General features: G+C 36.4%; 1 protein-coding gene across 2 annotated transcripts in view; it reads right to left on the bottom strand.

Moving 5' to 3' along the window:
- ANGPT1 (angiopoietin 1) overlaps positions 1–18066 on the bottom strand; it is a 328297-nt gene that overhangs the window by 147335 nt on the left and 162896 nt on the right. For both annotated transcript variants that reach the window (XM_072603282.1, XM_072603283.1), the window contains exon 2: positions 4695–4850. In XM_072603282.1, the coding sequence (XP_072459383.1) occupies positions 4695–4850 (156 nt within the window). The remainder of the gene's footprint in view (positions 1–4694; positions 4851–18066) is intronic.

The following is an 18066-nucleotide window of genomic DNA, read 5'->3' as shown; positions in this document are numbered from 1 at the left end:
GCCTAGAGAGATTAAGTGATTTGCCTAATGACAAAGCTGGAATTAGAACTGGATTCCTCTGACTTCAGATCCTATAAATGTTTCATTGAATTGGTGGATGTTCTCTGTCTGAGCTACCAACCGATGTAAATTAAGCAGAATTTACTGTTTATTGAGAAGTGTTTACCAAACACCTGTTATGTGCCTTACATTATACTAGTCACTATAAGATGATATAAAAATAAATATATGTGCCTTACCCTTAAAAAAAATTACATTTTATTTGGGTAGGTAGGCTTTACATACATACAGGAAGCTATTAAAAATGTTAAAATAATATTCTACTGTGGTTTATAGATTAGTGCGGTTTGTAATAATTGGGGGAGATGACCTTGAAGGATAGGGTTAGATTTAAATAGATAGTCCTGCTATGAAAACAAAACAAAACAATAAACAAACCCTGTACTAAGACAGAGGTGGTGTCCAATAAAGATGCAGCTTTATATACTTACTAGAAGGCTAGTGCTTTTTGGGTAGTATAGTTGTTACCAACTACGTTACCTGGGCAAGTTATTTAATCTCTGTCTACCTCAATTTCCTCATTTAAAAATGGGCATAATAGTTACCTCCCAGGGTTGTTGCAAGGATAAAATAATATGATAGTTGCAAAGTGTTTGGCAAAACTTAAAACTCCATATAAATGCTGCCTATCATTGTTATCATTAATTATTGTTATACTGTTGTACTTGTTACCCCACAGGGTTGTTGTAGCACATCTGATCACCAAATTTTAAAACTAGAAGAGACAGGGGATAATCCAGTTTAACTCCATCCTTATCTCATCAGGAGAATTGAGATCCAGAGAAGTGAGTGAGTGCAGGTCACACACATAGAAAGTATAAAAGCAAGCATTCAAATTCACCCAGCTCCTCTAACTTTAAACAGTGTTTTCTGACTCAGTGAGCAGTTATTGTGGCTCACTTATCTGATTATATATTGTATACCTCCTTTGTAGGATAAAGTTACACCTACACATATAGTGTAAGATCTTCAAGGGCAGGAAATATGTCACAGAATAACAGAACTTTAAAACTGAAATAGACCTCAGAGGCAATCTAGTGAAACCTAAGCCCCTCAAAGAATCCCACCTACAAAAAACAGTCATTTGTTCTCTGAACACTTATTGATGAAAGAAAACTGGTCACTTATTGAGACAGATTAATCACTGTTGGACAACTCTAATAATTGGTATTTTTCTAGATATCAGATTAAATTAATTCTTACCCACTGCTCCTGATTCTGGTATCTGGAGCCAAAGAGAGCAAGTTTAATCTTTCTTTCACATGACAGTCCTTCAACTACTTGAGCCAAGTCTTCCCATCCCCAACTCCACCCACTTGAATTTTCTCTTTTCCAGGCATCCCTTCAACCAGATCTCCAAAGCTCCTTTACTTTCCTGCTTGCCCTCCTCTGGAGGTCCTTCAGCTATTCAAAGGTCTTCCTAAATAATGGTGCCCAGAACTGTGGAGAATGCTGCAGATTTGATCTGAACAAGAATGAGTAAAATGAGATCAGCATTTCCTTACTTCTGGAAGATATGGCTCTATAAAAGGTGGACTGCATTAACTTTTATATTTTTGAAGGAGGTGTATTTATATGAATCTTGAAGTTCATTAAAATTTTAAACTCTTCTTCAAAGAAAGCACTATCTAACCAAGTCATGTTGATTTTAACATTGCATTTTCAGAGGTTTATGAAATGCTTTACGTACATCAGGTATTTAATCAAAGCATGCTGGAAGAGCAAGTATGGATTTTGGTAAAATGCTTCAATATTAGTAAGAAGGAACCATGGCAGCAAGGTTCTGATCTACTTGTCTACATCACTATTTGAAAGACAGGTTACAATATATTTCAAAAATTCTGTGACAATATCATGTAGCTGTGTTCCATTACTGTAGGTGAGAAGTCCGTTTTAGAAATAAGAATGCTCCCCAGAATGCAGAAAAGTATGAAAGGAAATGAAAAATAGAGTATTTGGTCATTACTAGGGAAAGGGGCAGATCTAGACAACCAAAGGAACAATTGGTTTTTTTTGTAAAGGTCTGCTACACAATGCGCCTAAGTAAAAATTTGGGATGGATTTTGTAAACTTGGACCTGGGTCAGAACTTGAGTGCAAAGAACACAATTTATCACAAATAGGACACATCCTTCTACAACAGAATAAAGAAATAAAATTCATGCATCTATTTGCTTCCACTAAACAGGCTGAGCCCATTACAGTGATCCGGACTCCGTCCCCTCCCCCAAGCTAAGAGAAAGTTTGTAATTACAGCAGAGTGTGTACAGAAGCCTCTGTCTAACGTTAAGCAATCTGTGGTCCCATTGTTTCAAACTCTTCATGACCTCAGTTGGGGTTTCCTTGGCAAAGATAATGGGGCGGTCTGACATTTCCTTCTCTAGTTCATTTTACAACGAGTAAACTAAGACAAATAGGGTTAAGTGATTTGTCCAGGGTCACAAAGCTAGTGAATGTCTGAGACCAAATTTGAACTCAGGTTTTCCTGACTCCAAGTCTGGCACTCTAGCCATTGTGCCAACTAGCTGCCAAGAAAGTTAAACAATAGCCAGAGGGCAAAGTTTAATCCCTCCTTAAGAAGGGGTTTAGTTTTCTCTCCTAACCAAGATCTTGTGAGAAATATCTGGGGAGCAGCAGAATGAAACAAAAACCCATAGTGGAGAAATTTGGACTCAGGTTCTGGACTAGATGTGTGATGCCAATCAGGTAAATTATCCCCTCTGAATCACTGTCTTCTCATTGACTCACTTGAAACAATCAGAGTTTAAATGGAAATAATATTGGCCCTACCAACCATTCAGAATTGTGAGAAAAATTATCTGTCAATAATTTCTGAGTGTCAAATATGTGTTCCCTTTCTAGATGGAATATACTAGTTGTTAAATGACACTTTAGAGTTCGCAAAGTACCAAACATATTATGTCATTTAAATGAAAAAAAGAAAAAAAAACATTCATTGAGTGCTTATTATATGCAAAGCCCTGAGAGTACATATGTATATATATCTATCATCCTTCTATCTATCAATTAATCTATCGATCATCTAGCTAGCTAGTTAGATTTTGTATATATTTGTATAAGGAACTCCCAATAAAGAAATTCCTTTTGCCAATACAGATCAGCATTTGCTTTATACCAGTTACTATGAAAGAGTTGTGAAGAATGGATTTGTTCAGATTCTCATAGTCAATCTGTGTTAGGGGAAAGAAGGAAACAAACATTTATTGAATGCCTACTGTATGCCAGGTACTGCGCTAAATATTCTCTCATTTGATTGTCACAACAGCCTTGAGAGGCAGGAAACTGAGGTAGATAGAAGTGACTTTCCCAAGGTCACATACCTCATAAGTGTCTAAAGCTGAATTTGAACTCAAATCTAGCACTCTAACCACTTCTCCGTCTAGCAAAGGGTGGGACTTCAAAGATTTACTTGACTCTCTTTCTTTATCTGTCTCTCAAAGTGCCTTATGAATATGATCTATCACCATTGCCAATTTTCATGTGAGTGGTAGAAAATATGTCTTTCCTCCTCCAAGTTGTTTCTTGAACTGAGTATTTATGGGCATGTGGATCATCTATCCATGAAACGAAGTAGTAGATAAAGGAAGTTCTTGAGCTCTCTACTAGCTCTCTGTTCAAAATTATGCCTTAAGTTCTTAAGTACATATTAATTATTTTAAGTATATGTTAATTATTTTATTACTAATATTTATAATTATTTAAAAATATTTATAATAATTTCTAAATATATTAATATAAGTGTAATATAATAAATTTAAAGTAATTCATAATTATTCTAAATGTATGTTAATTGTATTTTTAATATATGCTATGAACATATAACATGCTATAAACATGCATAAATATGCATTAAACATAAAATATGCTATAAACGTAAAACATGCTATAAAATCATAGTACATTAGAGGTGGAATGAACCACATATAACATCGGATCTAACTATCATTTTTTACACGATACAATTCCATGCCCAAGGTCACATAAGTAGTTAGTGGAAAGACTTAAATCTAGGACCCATGTCTCTTGATTCACCTCTTAGTGCTCTTTCCACCACATCACTCTGTCTCTTCTCAAAAAGTAAATTCTACACATTCCTGTAAGTTAATAAATTCCCTTTGTGTGCTCTTCTCTGTCAGGCCTGCATAACTCCATGGGGACCACAATGTTCCAATTGCTGGAAAGTTATTTTAGAAAATACATGAAAGTTCATATAATAATGTGACAAGTTGAAATGTTCATCAAAGGCACCATCTTGACCTTACAAATGATTTATTTTGCTTGACACTTAAATCACTTCCCAGTTGGTAGCCGGACAGTTTATTTGAAGTTAAATGCTGATTAGTCTTGTTGCCAGTACTTTTTTTTTCTTACAAACACATACAAAGATAAATTTACCAATCCTCATTAAATCAAAAGAGCCATACATAATAAGCCAGTCAGTCCGTATTGTTGTGAGCAACATGTACTTCTACATACAATAGAGTATGTAATGCTCCTTGAATCTCTGTATTGAAATGCATTCTTTGTTTTGGTAGAGAACTTAAAAATGAAAAAAAAAAAACCACACACATCTTCATAGTTAACAGCTTGTCCAGTCTGGCCCCAGGGACATACCTGGGTCTCAACATCTGTAAGTTTTCTGGTCTGCTCTGCTGTCTGACTGAGAAGGCTGGTTCCTATCTCGAGCATGGTGGCCGTATGGTTCTGAACAGCATTCTGCTGTAGCTGAGCCATCTCCGACTTCATATTTTCCACAATGTAATTCTCAAGCTGTGAAGGATAAAGAAAGAACATGATATATGCTAAGTCAAACCTTTTCCAATGAAGCATGTATTAGATAATATAACTCAACAAGGCACAACTGGCAAATCAGTCCTCATCTGATGACGGTTTGCTAAGAGACATAATTAACAATTATGGCAGACAGGACAGGCAGAATGAAATTCATGCACTAAATCAACATTTCAAATAAAATCCAATTGGGTAGCAAAGGCAGAGGAAGACAGAAACCTAGGGGGAAAAGAAGTCCGAGGCTAGAGAGAATGACATTTGGGGAGAAGCCAGGTAGGACAGGGTCAGGAATATAGCCAAAGGGTGGCCACAGGGGGAAATTACATTATCCAGTAGTTTCCAATTTTAACTGCTAACTCATTTGTTTCAATGCAAACAAAGGAGTATAAGTGCCATCAGAGTCTTTTTAAAGGTTGTTGCTATAATGCAAATCTCAATACTCCCTAGCCTACTCATGGCTCTGCTTCTACTTCCCAAGTAATTGTAGAAACAGTGGAGAAAGCAATTAGGTTCTCAATTCTACCAGTTTATCAGTGCAGTTGTCATCAGTATAATAACTTAAATATCTATCAATCAATCATCAGGCTCTTATTGATAGTTTATTATGTTTTAGGCACTAGAGATACAAAGATAACAATGAAAAAAACCTCTCCACCCAGCAATATCGCTTCTAGGGCTGCATCCCAAAGTGATCATAAAAATGGGGAAAGGATCCACATGTACGAGAATATTCATAGCAGCTCTTTTTGTGGTGGCCAAGAACTAGAAATCGAGGAGATACCCATCAATTGAGGAATGGCTGAATGAGTTGTGGTATTTGAATGTAATGGAATACTATTTATTGTTCCATAAGGAACGATGAGCAGGTGGACTTCAGAAAAACCTGGAAAGACTTATATGAACTGATGCTGAGTGAAGTGAGCAGAACTAGGAAAACATTGTACACAGTCCTCACACACTGTGGCAGTTACTGTTTCTAATAGACTTAGCTCTATTATTGCACAGCAATGCAAAGATCCAAAACATTTCCAAAAAGTTCTTGACGCAAAATGCCATCCACATCCAGGGAAAGAACTATGGAGTCGGAATGCAGAATGAAGCAGACTATTTTCTATTTTATTATGTTCTGTTTTGTTTTTTCTCATGCATTCATTTTAATTCTTCTATACAACATGACTAATGTGAAAATGTGTTTAATAAGAATGTACGTGTAGAACCCAAATAAGATTGCATGTTGTCATGGGGAGGGAGGGTGAGAAAATTTAAAAGTTATGGAAGTGATTGTTGAAAACTGAAAACAAATTATGTGTGTGTGCGTGCATGTATAGAAACAACCCCTGCCCTCATGAAGGTTACATTCTGTTGGGAAAGACAGCACTTACATATATGAATCCATCTAAGATATATCCGAAGAAATACAAGGTAATTTTTTTAAAGGTACTAGCAAGTAAGGCAAAAGCCTTCTGTGGCTTTAGCTGAGATTTGAAGAAAGCTGAGGACTCAAAAAGGTAGAGGTGAGAAGGACATGTTTTATAAGCACAGAGAACAGCCTGCTCCAAGTCATGGAGGGTCATGTGTGAGTACCGGCAAGAAGGTTGATTTGACCTGATTGCAGTAATCATGGAGGGAAACAACATACGATAAGGCTGGAAAGGAAGATTGGAGCTAGACTGTTAACAGCTTTAAATGTAAAGCAGAGAAGTTTACATCCGACCCAAGAAGTTACAGGAAGAAGCCACTAGAGTTTCTTGAGTAGGGGAATTTCATGTTTAAATGTGTGCTTTAGGAATATTACTGAAGTTCACAATTTTCAAAGTGCTTTGAGCTGGAGAATTCCATTAAATCCTCACAATGAGGTGTAGGAAGGACATTTTAGGTATGAGAAAAGTACCTTTCAGAGGTTTAAGTGACTTGCCCAAGGGTACAGAGCTACTAAGTAACAAAACCCATTGCTTTTTCTCACCCCATGATTATGCTTATTCAAGACAATAAGATCAGATTCCAATTTTGATTCCTACTGATAATGTCTTCATGTAAAATACAGAATCATTCCAGAGGCAATGAAGGATAGCTACCAACGCTCCTGCTTTTAAGAGGTTGTCATCACCAAGTTTATACAAAAGGAGTTGCAGAGGAGAAGTGGAGGGCTTCATTGGACCATTGGGTGAGAATGGAGCACAGAGTTGCATAGTGGAGCTATAGTGATAGTGTATAGTGTAGTTCAAATGATGGTCAACCCAGAAAATACCATTGCCTCTTCCCAGAAAGATCACCATTTAATTCCTCATCATCCAATCACATAGAAGTAGGGATCTGGAGAAATTAACTGACTTAATATCAGGGAGCAAATCAAAGGAGATGAAAGGCTAAATTTTCTTGCACATATATTGTCTGCTTACTCAATTCTCACATGTCCGTTCTGCAGTGGCTACATTTTATGATCCCAATTACACATATGTGGAAGTTGGAGCTCAGTAAAATCAGCTTCTAGGCCACACACCACAGTAATAGCTATTGCTGGGTTTGAACTCTGAAGTCTTTAACTCTTACCACAGAGCCCTCAGTACTTGATTGCCATGCTAAATGAGTGCTCACAAACCTCATTCAATATTATTAGCAACTTCATATATGTTATTTTTCTTTTATTATAGGTTTAATGAACCATTTGTTGTCTTATATTTTGCTATAACTTTAAAAAGTGTTTATAGTTTTGGTCAAATCACAATTTTAAGATTACAAATTGTAGGGAAGCTGCCAACCTGATTTTGTAGATGTTTACTCTGCCGGCAATTTCCTATGCTAATGAAATTACAGGTCCAAACTCTATTCCTAATTACACATTAGTATGTAATAAACATCTGCCTAAACTGAATTTATTTTCTTTTTGAATTTTGGGGAACTTTAATGTAAAACATCGCTATTTGCTGATTCCCAGTCTTATATATATGGCACACTCCCTAGTTGAGGAAAGGTAGATAGGGAGTGGCAAATGACAATAAATTAAAGCTTTGCAAATTTGGGGGCAGCGAGGTGGCTCAGGGCATAGAGTGCCAGACCTTGATTCAAGAAAACAAGTTAAAATCTAACTTCACATACTTACTAGATGTGTGACCTTGTTGTTTGCCTTAGTTTCCTCATCTATAAAATGAGCTATGGCAAACCACTCTATTTTCTGCCAAGAAAACCTCAATACGAAGAGTTAGACAAGACTGAAAAGCAGCTGAACAACAACAAATTGTAAGTTTTGCAAAGCTCCTTACATATATTATCTCATTTATAAAACCACTGTGAATTAGAGTCTACAGGTATTTTAATACCTATTTGATTAAAAAGGAAACTGAAGCCCATAGAAAATTGTTAACCAAACAATTGTTAATCGGGGTCACAAAGCTAGTAAATGTCAAATGAAGAACTCGAACCCAGGTCTTCCTTACTCTCAAGTCCAGCACTCTAGACATTACCCAATTTTGTCTTTGCTTTTGGTCAACACTAACCAAGCAGCAGGACTGTTTAATGTCAGCATTAAACAGATTGACTGTAAAGAGACTCAGAGAACTGCCTGATCATAATTTTTGGAGGTCTCAAATCTGCTATCAAATTCTTTATTAAGGCGGCCGCCATGAAAACTACCAATGCCTCTCTCCTTAATCCATTTTTAATCAAATGGGCCTGCCTTCTACAGCAGTAATGAACTAACTGCCTTTTATTGTTTTTAAAAAAAAAAGTAACGTGCATGGTGAAGTAGCAAGAACCAGATGTAGCTGATTTAAAGACTGAGCTGGGAAGCAAAAGTCAAATATACAATGTGTGATTAATAAGGAGGACCTCTTTCATCTTATCTATAAACATTCCTCAGCAGATGTATAGCTGTGAAATCCATCCTGATGGGCCACATCAGCTGAGCCCAGAAAAAATTTACAACAAATTTGACTGTGTGTCCATATTCCCTACTGATGTTTAAACCACGTTTACAGAAAATGCCAGCTACCTAATAGTTAAATATTTTATGGAACTTTCAGATTTGAGCCTTAAGCTTTGAGAACAGGGACCATAAGGTCTGCCAGGATTATCAAGCAGAGGACTCTCAAACCACAGCCACAGTCTTATATAGTCTTATATAGTCCCAAAGATTATCCATAACCTAAGAAGGTAATGGCTTAGTAACTTGCTAGAAGATGCAGTTTGATCATGGACAAAGTAAGCTTCAAGATGTGCTTTTATCGATTCATTAGTTTTAATTCATTCAACATTTACTATATTAGAACTTTAGGAAAGGTAGACAGGAGAATAGCTTTTACTCTATGCAACCAAATCATAGCCTAAAAGGGGCTAAGGACATGGAGTGATGCCAACAAGAGGTGAAAGAAGGTTAGGGAGTGGTTTGGACACAGTCCGTTCACTGCACTTTGGCTACTGCCTCCTCTCTTGGGACCCTTGAGAACCACTGGTTATTAACCACACTGTGCTCTTAGAATGTGGACTCTCAGCCAAGTTTTCTCCCGTTCCCATTCTATTTATCACGAATGATTGTGACATACACCATGTAGTAAAAGACATTCAATTCCCAAGCAGGCTGCCCAGCTTTGTTCTGAGAGGCAGCCTACTGAACATAATACACTGCTATAAACCCCCATAGATAGAATCTAGAACTCAGTACCTAATAGTGTCTAGCATACAGAAAATATTTAATAATCATTGAACTAAATTAAATGGAGGAGTATAAAATATGAAAGGCATACTAAAAACAAAGAAAAAAGGGTTTTAACAAGAAATGTTTTCTCCTACAGAGGAAGACATTGGTTGATTCCTTGGCAAACACAATATTTCCCTTTAAAATGAAAGTTCTTAAAATCCATGATCTGCTCTAACTTCAAATATGAAGATACTATTACTCCTTCTGAACTCAACACATAACAGACATTTTTAAAAACCTTTGCACTCTAGGCACACGCAGCAATATTACACCAAAACTCTGTTCATTCACTACCTAAGTGACCTTGGGTAAAACATTTAATCTCTCTCTGGGCCTCAGGTTACTCATCTGTAATTTGAGAGGGTTGGATTAGATGCCCTCTCAGGTCCCTTTTCAGATGGAAATAAATGACGATGAACAGGTTTAGGGGGAATGAAGGCACAAGCACAAATTATTAAGAAACACAGGAGAGTGAGATAAATACAAAAAAAAACAAAGAGCCAGACAGGGGTCTGGAAAGAATTTGAAAAGAGGTTTCATAGGACAGGTGATATTAGAGTTGGGCCTCAGAGGAAAGGGAAAGATTTAAATAGCCAGCTATGGGGGAGGGACGAAATATTATAAGCAAGGAGGATACTGTGAGTGAAGCCATTAAGGAAAGAGAAGATTCAGTAAGAATAAGGGATAGACAATAGTCTAGTATGACTAGAAAACAGAGAACATGAAGGGCAATATGAGAAATCTGCCTGCAGCTGATTTGGAGCACCTTGAATCATGCCAGAATCAGGGGTTCTGAATTTATTTGTTAAGCAATAAAGAGATAATGAAAATTAGTGAGGACAGCTGTGCATTAGAAAAATTATTAGGGTGCCAGCTATGGATTGGATAAGGAAGAGTTGGAGACAGAGACTCTGGTTAAGAGGTTACTATGATAGTTTAGGCAAAGCATTAAATAGAATTCAAGCTTCTTAAACTAGGGAATGCTTCATTCTCTGTATTCGTAATGCCAGCACCTAGTTTATCACCTGGTAAATAGTAGCTGTTGGTCATCCTTTGTTCTAGAAAAGGAACAATGACACTGCAAGGGTGATGTCTTGACTTGCCAATGAATTAGATTTAAGTGAGGTAGAGCTTCACCAAGTCCTCAGCCTCACTCTCTCCTCCAGAGTCTTCGAAGTTCAGTGGCAGACAAAAGTCAAGAAGACTGATCATGGCCTAGGATGCAGTGAATGGCCTTTACCTTTCTAAATTAAGATCTTTCCCAGGCCTCCATTTGTCTGAGGCAATGCCTATTCAATAACTAAGGGCTAATAGTTACCAATTATTTGGGGGGTGGGGAAGATCTTATACTAAGGCATTGAGAAAGGGAGTAGAAAGGATGGAGCAGATACAAGATATTCTGTTGAAAAAGTAGGGTTTCTCAGTGTAGTAGTTGTAGAGGATGAAGATGAGGAGAGAAGAATCAGATGATTCAGATATTTCAAGCCTGAATGGCTGAGGGGATTGTAGTGCCATCAACATGGAAAAGTTAGAAAGAGAAAGAAATGTAGTGCTAACAGATGCCAGTGAGACTTCCATATGGAGAGAATCTGTCAAGAAATTATAGATATGACTAGTATTCTAGAGAGTCTTGTCTATTATTAACTTACATTCATTCATAGAGTAGCTAGATGGTATACTGGGAAGAATGCTGGGCTTGGAGTCATGAAGACCAAACCATGAGCAAGTCACTTAACCTCTGTCAGCCTCAGCATCATCTGTAAAATGGAGGTCATAATAGCATATATCTCAGAGAATTTGTAATGATTATTTAATGAGAAAATATATAAAGCACTTTATAAAACTGTATGAATACTAGCTATTATTATTAAGGCAAGGTGATTGCCAATGATAAAAGTCTTCCACTTGTATCTTCAATCCTACTTCTTCCTTTTCTTCTGTGATATATTATTTTAAACTTTCAAGAGCTTTGGAGAGCACAGTCTCTGTAATTTAATCTCTTATCTTTCTGTCACCCACAAATTAGTAAAGATGCCACACGGCTAATCAATAAAAATGTTGAAAAGCAAAAGTCAGAGATCCTTAGGGCATTCCACTGGAGACCTCCCTCTAGGTTGGCATTTGTCAATATTTTTGAATTTCAGGTGGTTCCAAATACAGCTAACTATCTGATTTTCATAATGATGATAACTGAAGACATTGGAGTGGGTGAAGTTTCCCAAGGGAGAGAATATACAGAGAAAAGAGGGGGAAGGAAAACATTAAGAACTCCCAAAATTAAGGAACTGGAGGATAAAAAGTAATCAAAAGAGAGGAATGGAGAAGGAGAAACATGAGTGTAATGCTGAGGAAGCTAAGAAGGAAGGAATGGACAGCAGGATCAAATACTGCAAAGAAATGAAGGAAGATGAACACCAAAAAAATCTACTGGAGTAATGGATAAGATGAGAGTCACAGAAATTCAAAGTTGATAGGCATCTGTCAGTAAAGAGTAGGAACAGACTTTCAGATCATGACAGCATGTCATAACTAGGTCAATGTAAGGATTTTTCTGGATAAAGAAAATCTAAGCATTTTTATATTTATAGATGTTGAGGAAAGAGTGAGAGATGCATAAGAAAAACAAAGTTATTTTTGATGAAAAGGATCACAACAGAGATAGGATGAAATGGGATTGAGGCTATGAGTGGATGAGTTCACTTGTCAACTCCTATACTATTAGAATTTAGGGAATACAACAAGATGCCCAAAGTTGATACCAAGTTCTCTCTCTCTCTCTCTCTCTCTCTCTCTCTCTCTCTCTCTCTCTCTCTCTCTCTCTCTCTCTCTCTCTCTCTCTCTCTCTTTCTCTCTCTCTCACACACACACACACATACACACACACACACTACCTTATGGGGCTGTAGAACTTCAAAACAGATTTTTGTCTCTGTTATCTCATTTGATCATGATGTAGGCTAATAATTCAAGTATTAATAAAGCATCATCTCTGACACATCAAGAGTACATAGAAAGGAAAACAGCAAATATCAAGGGATGATTATTGTTAATTCCAAAATCTCAGAATTTCATAATCTATATCCTACTCCATAATGGGATTCAGATAATTTTTAGCATGTTTTAACTGTCCCTTTACTCCTCTGTTCCTCACAGCAGCTGAGATGTTTGGAAAGTTCAATTAAACTAATTTCTAACCAACTTCAAATCAAATAAAGACTGAGAAATTAAGGATTAAGTAACTGATACATTCTTTAAATGAATTCATTAAAAATGCCTTTCTTGACATAACAAAGGTGATATGGCTTGTCTGCTGTCTGCCACTTAAGTTCTTGAACTTGAAAATTAGCAAATGCAGTCTATTCTGCAATCATGTATATATATATATATATATATATATATGTATATATATATATACATATATATATATATATACATATACATATATGTTTCAATGCTGTTCATTAATAGCTGATAGATGACATGGTGTAATAGTCAGAGAGTTGGCCTTGGTGTGTTCATAAGTAATATTAGTTCTACTTTTTTAATTCTTAAAATTCACACACCAGCTTTTTAGTGTATGGCAAGCTGAAGATAGGTTTCCTTCTGATCCTGAAGTCTTTTGCTCTTTCATGTCCACACACAAAAGCTTTCTGTGAGTACAAGATTTAAATTCAGTAAACACTTGTTAAAGACTACTATGTGTAAGACCCTCAGAGGGGTTTGATGAAAGAAATGAGAGAAAGTATGAAAGATACAGTGGCATGGATTGAGTGATGATCTTTGATTCAAATAGACTTGGATTCCATTCTTTCCTCAGACGCTTATATCCATGTGACCATGGACAAGTCACTTAACCTCTCTCAGACTTGATTTCTTCATATGTAAAAATGGGAATATAGCTCAGTACTAATTAGTACCAATAATGACTCTCCTGAAGTGGTTGTGTCATTTAAATTCACTGTGCATATTTCCATTGGGCTGAAAACAATTGTTTTACATAATTGTAACTTCAAACTGTGTGAATTTGAATACATACAACTACTCCAGAGGATTCATTATTTATAGGAATTAGCACTCAACTGTGATACTAGCACATGCTTTACATCAGATGTTTCATTACATTATACCATATATAACTTTAATTTAGACCATGTTATAAGTCTAAATAAAATGTTTAGACCATGTTATAAGTCTAAATGAAATGTCTGTAAAGAGCTTTGTAAACAATGCACTATATTAATCACAGTAACCAGGAGTAGTAGTACTAGCAGTACTAGTATTACTACTCACTAGAGGAGATGCAAAGACAGTGTCAATCATCAGGAGATTTAAAATCTACTAAGAAAGAGAAAACATGTACACAGATAATAAGTATTTAAAAGAAAATATAAGTGCCCATGACAGGTCCTAATGAAGTGCTTTAAGTGAACCAAAGGAGAAATAACTTCAAGCTAGAGGGAAATAAAGGAAAACTATTATGCAGATATAGTTCAAACTTGGCCTTGAAGGATGGATTAAGTTTTAAGCACATATAATTTCAAACCAAAGTCATTTGGGGGTAAGGAAGAGGAAGGGAAAGGGAGTGGATTCCATGTGTAGTAAGAGTGACCAAATAAACTGAGAGAATGATAATAATTGCTGACAAGGATATAGTTCTTCAAAATCTTTTCAAATGAAGAAAAAAAATGTGGTATGGTAGACAGAATTTTAAATATAAAGTTAGATCTTTTAAATCCCAACTCAGACATTTATAATCCGTACCACCTCTCACCTTGTTGTACAAGGGCATATGTTGGACCATGGCTTCGATGACTAATTACTCAAAAGCTGTATTCCTATGATAAAATCATGGAGATAGGAACTGAACCCAGGTCTACCTAATTCCAAGTACAAGGCTTTCTCTGCTATCACTTGGTGCTGCTGTGACAGGAAAGGGCAGGGCCAATTTGGTTTTGCCTTTGTATCACTAGCACCTAGCACAATACCTTATGTTCCTCATTACAGTTCATAAAAATACCAATGTCAACACATTTTTGTTTTACATCTTGTATAGGAAATCCTTGTTTGAGCCTTCCCTCTGCCCCCAGTTCCCTCGTAACAACTGGGATGCACACCTAACTGTAATTTAGACTCTTAGAATGTTGCCTAGGGCACATAGAGGTTAAGTTACTTGCCCAGATACATGCAATCACTGTGTCCCAGGTAGGACTCTAAGCCAGGATGCCCTGACAACAAGGTTGAACCTCTAAGAGTTCAATAAAAAATTTTTGAATTGAATTGAATAGAGAGGAGCCCGGTGGTCAAGAGTCACAGAGTATCTGAAGGAAAATAATGTGAGATAAAATTGAAAGTGCATTTTGGAGCAGATTACAGAGGACCCTTGCAAAGGGCTTTGAAAGTCCTGCACAAAAGGACAGTTAGATAGAGAGATAGATAGATGGAGAGACAGAGAGATAGAGAGATAGATAAAAATACGAATAGATATGCACATCACATCTATCCACACATATACATGTATGAGTGAACAAACACACGTGTGCATATGTGTACACATAAGTATGTATGGATACATGCATATTTATACGTATAGACATGCTTACTTACAGTATATACTTTTATGCATAAACATACATAATGGCATTGTACTATAACTTTAAGAGCTATCTTATATACCATCTTACAGAACCAAGGACATCATTTTCTAAATATTATTTAAGAAAATAAAGTTTAAACCCCATAAAAATTCACAAGGGTATTGTTCTTTTTCGAATATGGTGTGGATTAAGGGGACCCACATTGCATCGTACATGTGGTATTACTCAGTTATGCCAAAACAACCATGAAATAAAAGTAGAGGGACAACTATAGGAGACCAACGAAAAGGTCAAAATCATACAAAATATCTAAAAAGAAGATTATGGTTTTGTCTAATATAATTATTCCATAAATCAGCAGCCATATTGAAAAGACCAGTTTAATCTACATAAGGACTTGAAAAAAACCATGGATCAGGTCAAATATCTAATTTGAGGGTAATTCTCCTGCCAATTTCTTATTCCATGGGTACTTTTACCAAGTGTAAAAGAACTGTGTGTATAAATTTTTACGCAATGCATCTATTTAACAAGAACTGAAATGGTTCCCAACCTGGTGTACGGGACACTGAGCTTCAATCTTTTTGGGTCTAGAAGACTGTCTGTTATGTTTAGAGAGGAGTCCATCAGAATCAAAAAGTTGGAAGAGACCTTATAGCGTCTTAATGCTTTTTTGTCATGAATCCCTTTGGCAATCTGGTGAAGCCCAAAGACTCACTTCTCAGAATAACATTTTTGAATGTATAACGTAAAATACATGAGATTACAAAGGAAGCTAATTCTGTTGAAATACAATTGTGAAAATTAAATAATTAAAAACAAGTTCACAGATCACAAGGGAAGAAGCACTTCCTTTAGAGAAATGGAAGAAGGCATGAACACATATAGAGGTAGAAGGGAAGGGCAGGGCAAGACTAAAAAATTGCTATTAGTTTAGTATGGCTGGACAGCTAGGTGGCACAGTGGATAAAATCCCAGGCTTGGAGACAGGAACACTAACCTTCCTGAGTTCAATTCTGGCTCCAGACATGTACTAGCTATGTGACCCTTGGCAAATCACTTAACCTTGTTTGCCTTAATTTCCTCATCTGTAAAAAGAGCTGGAGAAGGAAATAAAAAAAAAATCATGTCTTTGCCAAGAAAATTCCATATGGGGCTACAATGAGTTGGACATAACAACAATAACAACACAGTTTGGTTAGATTGCTTAGCACATGGGAATGATAGGAAATAAGGACAGAAGGATGGATGGGAGATACCTGGGAAGCATAGAGTATGAAGACTGTGTTTTACCACAGGTCTTGCCTTATTTTAAGCCTGTGATTCTCCAGAAACCCTAGATCAAGGGGTTCGTGGATAGATTTTACAAGATCCTTGAACCTGGGTGAGGAAAACAAATCTGCATTTTCACTAATCTCTAACTGGAAATTAGCATTTCCTTCAATTATAATATTTTTAAAAACCACATTATCCTGAGAAGGGGTCCATAGCCTTCACCAGATTCTCAAAAGCATCCATTTCTAAAAATATTTTAAGAGCCATTACTCTAGAACTACCAATACAGCATGTGAGGGTAAAATTTCTCCCTCCACATGGACCCATTCACAGTCCTGAGCATGTTTATGTGATGGTACTTGGTACTGCCTCTCAAACTTAAAGAGTGTGGGAAGTACTGGATTCAATTAGTTTCTTGCTAATCTGGAAAACATGAATCCAATATAATTAGCACAAAACCCATTCTGGTTCATAAAATTAAAGAAAAAAGCACCTCTGACATTTGAACTATAGACCACCTCAGCAGACAAGAATGGAGGGGTGAATTGGTGGGATAAGAATCTCCCCAGGAAAATTTATCTTCTAGGAAATGTCTTCTACAAAATAGAAATTTATGTCCTATGACAAAACTAGAAATATACATAGTAACTTAAAGTGATTTCTTTCAAGGAGGATAATTTCAGTGTTAAGTTCCAAAGGCATACAGTACCTCTCTGGGCAACTCACAGATATTGTATATTACTTTACAGTAGGCAGTGTTGGCTAATTTATTATTGTGAATGGGAAAGTATGGAGTGTTTGGGTTCTTTGATAATAGACTGAATTCTCATGTGAATGAACCAGGGGTGGGCAACCTGTGGCCTTGAGGTCACATGTGACCTTAAGCATGGCCCTTTGGATTAAGCCACAGCTTGCCCACCTCTGTACCTAGATCATCAAAGTGTCTCAGTTAAGCAAAATGTACTTAAGGGGGCCCAGAAATCTCACTACTTCACACAGACCACACAGGTTAAAACCAGAGGGGGAAAAGTCCCATATATATATTTTTAAAGTCATATATGTGCATATATGTGTAATGTATGTATATACACATGTTTTATGTGTAAATTTCACATGTAAATTTTTTATATGTAAAAAGTTCCATATATACATATATATGCATCAAAAGTCATAACAGTCTTTTAAAAAATATTTTTAAAAAAGTAGAAATCAAGCAGAAGTTTCTCAATTGAAAAATGGCTACCTACATTGTAGTACATGAATGTAATATAATATTACTGTATAACAAATAGGAAGAATTCAGAGAAGCATGGATAGACTTATGTCAAAGGATCATAGATTTGGAGGTGGAAGGACTTTAGAAGCTATACAGTCCATCCTTCTGCCCCTTACTTTACAAGTGATGAAAATGAGGCACAGAGAGGTTAGGTGATTTTTCCAGGGTCAAACAGTACCTAAGAAAGTACAGTAGGTTTTGAACTTAAGTCTTCCTGATTCTAAGTCCTGCAACATATGGACCATGGCACCAAACTGCCTGAGGCAAACAGATGAAGGATAAGGGAAGGAGAAATTAGAAAACAGTGTATACAATATCGACACCAACGTAAATGGAATTAATATTAAGAAGAATGCT

Source organism: Notamacropus eugenii, chromosome 4, assembly GCF_028372415.1.
Source record: "Notamacropus eugenii isolate mMacEug1 chromosome 4, mMacEug1.pri_v2, whole genome shotgun sequence".
Taxonomy (NCBI): domain Eukaryota; kingdom Metazoa; phylum Chordata; class Mammalia; order Diprotodontia; family Macropodidae; genus Notamacropus; species Notamacropus eugenii.
Note: the sequence above shows the minus strand (reverse complement) of the source record. Positions and strands in the feature narration are given on the sequence as shown.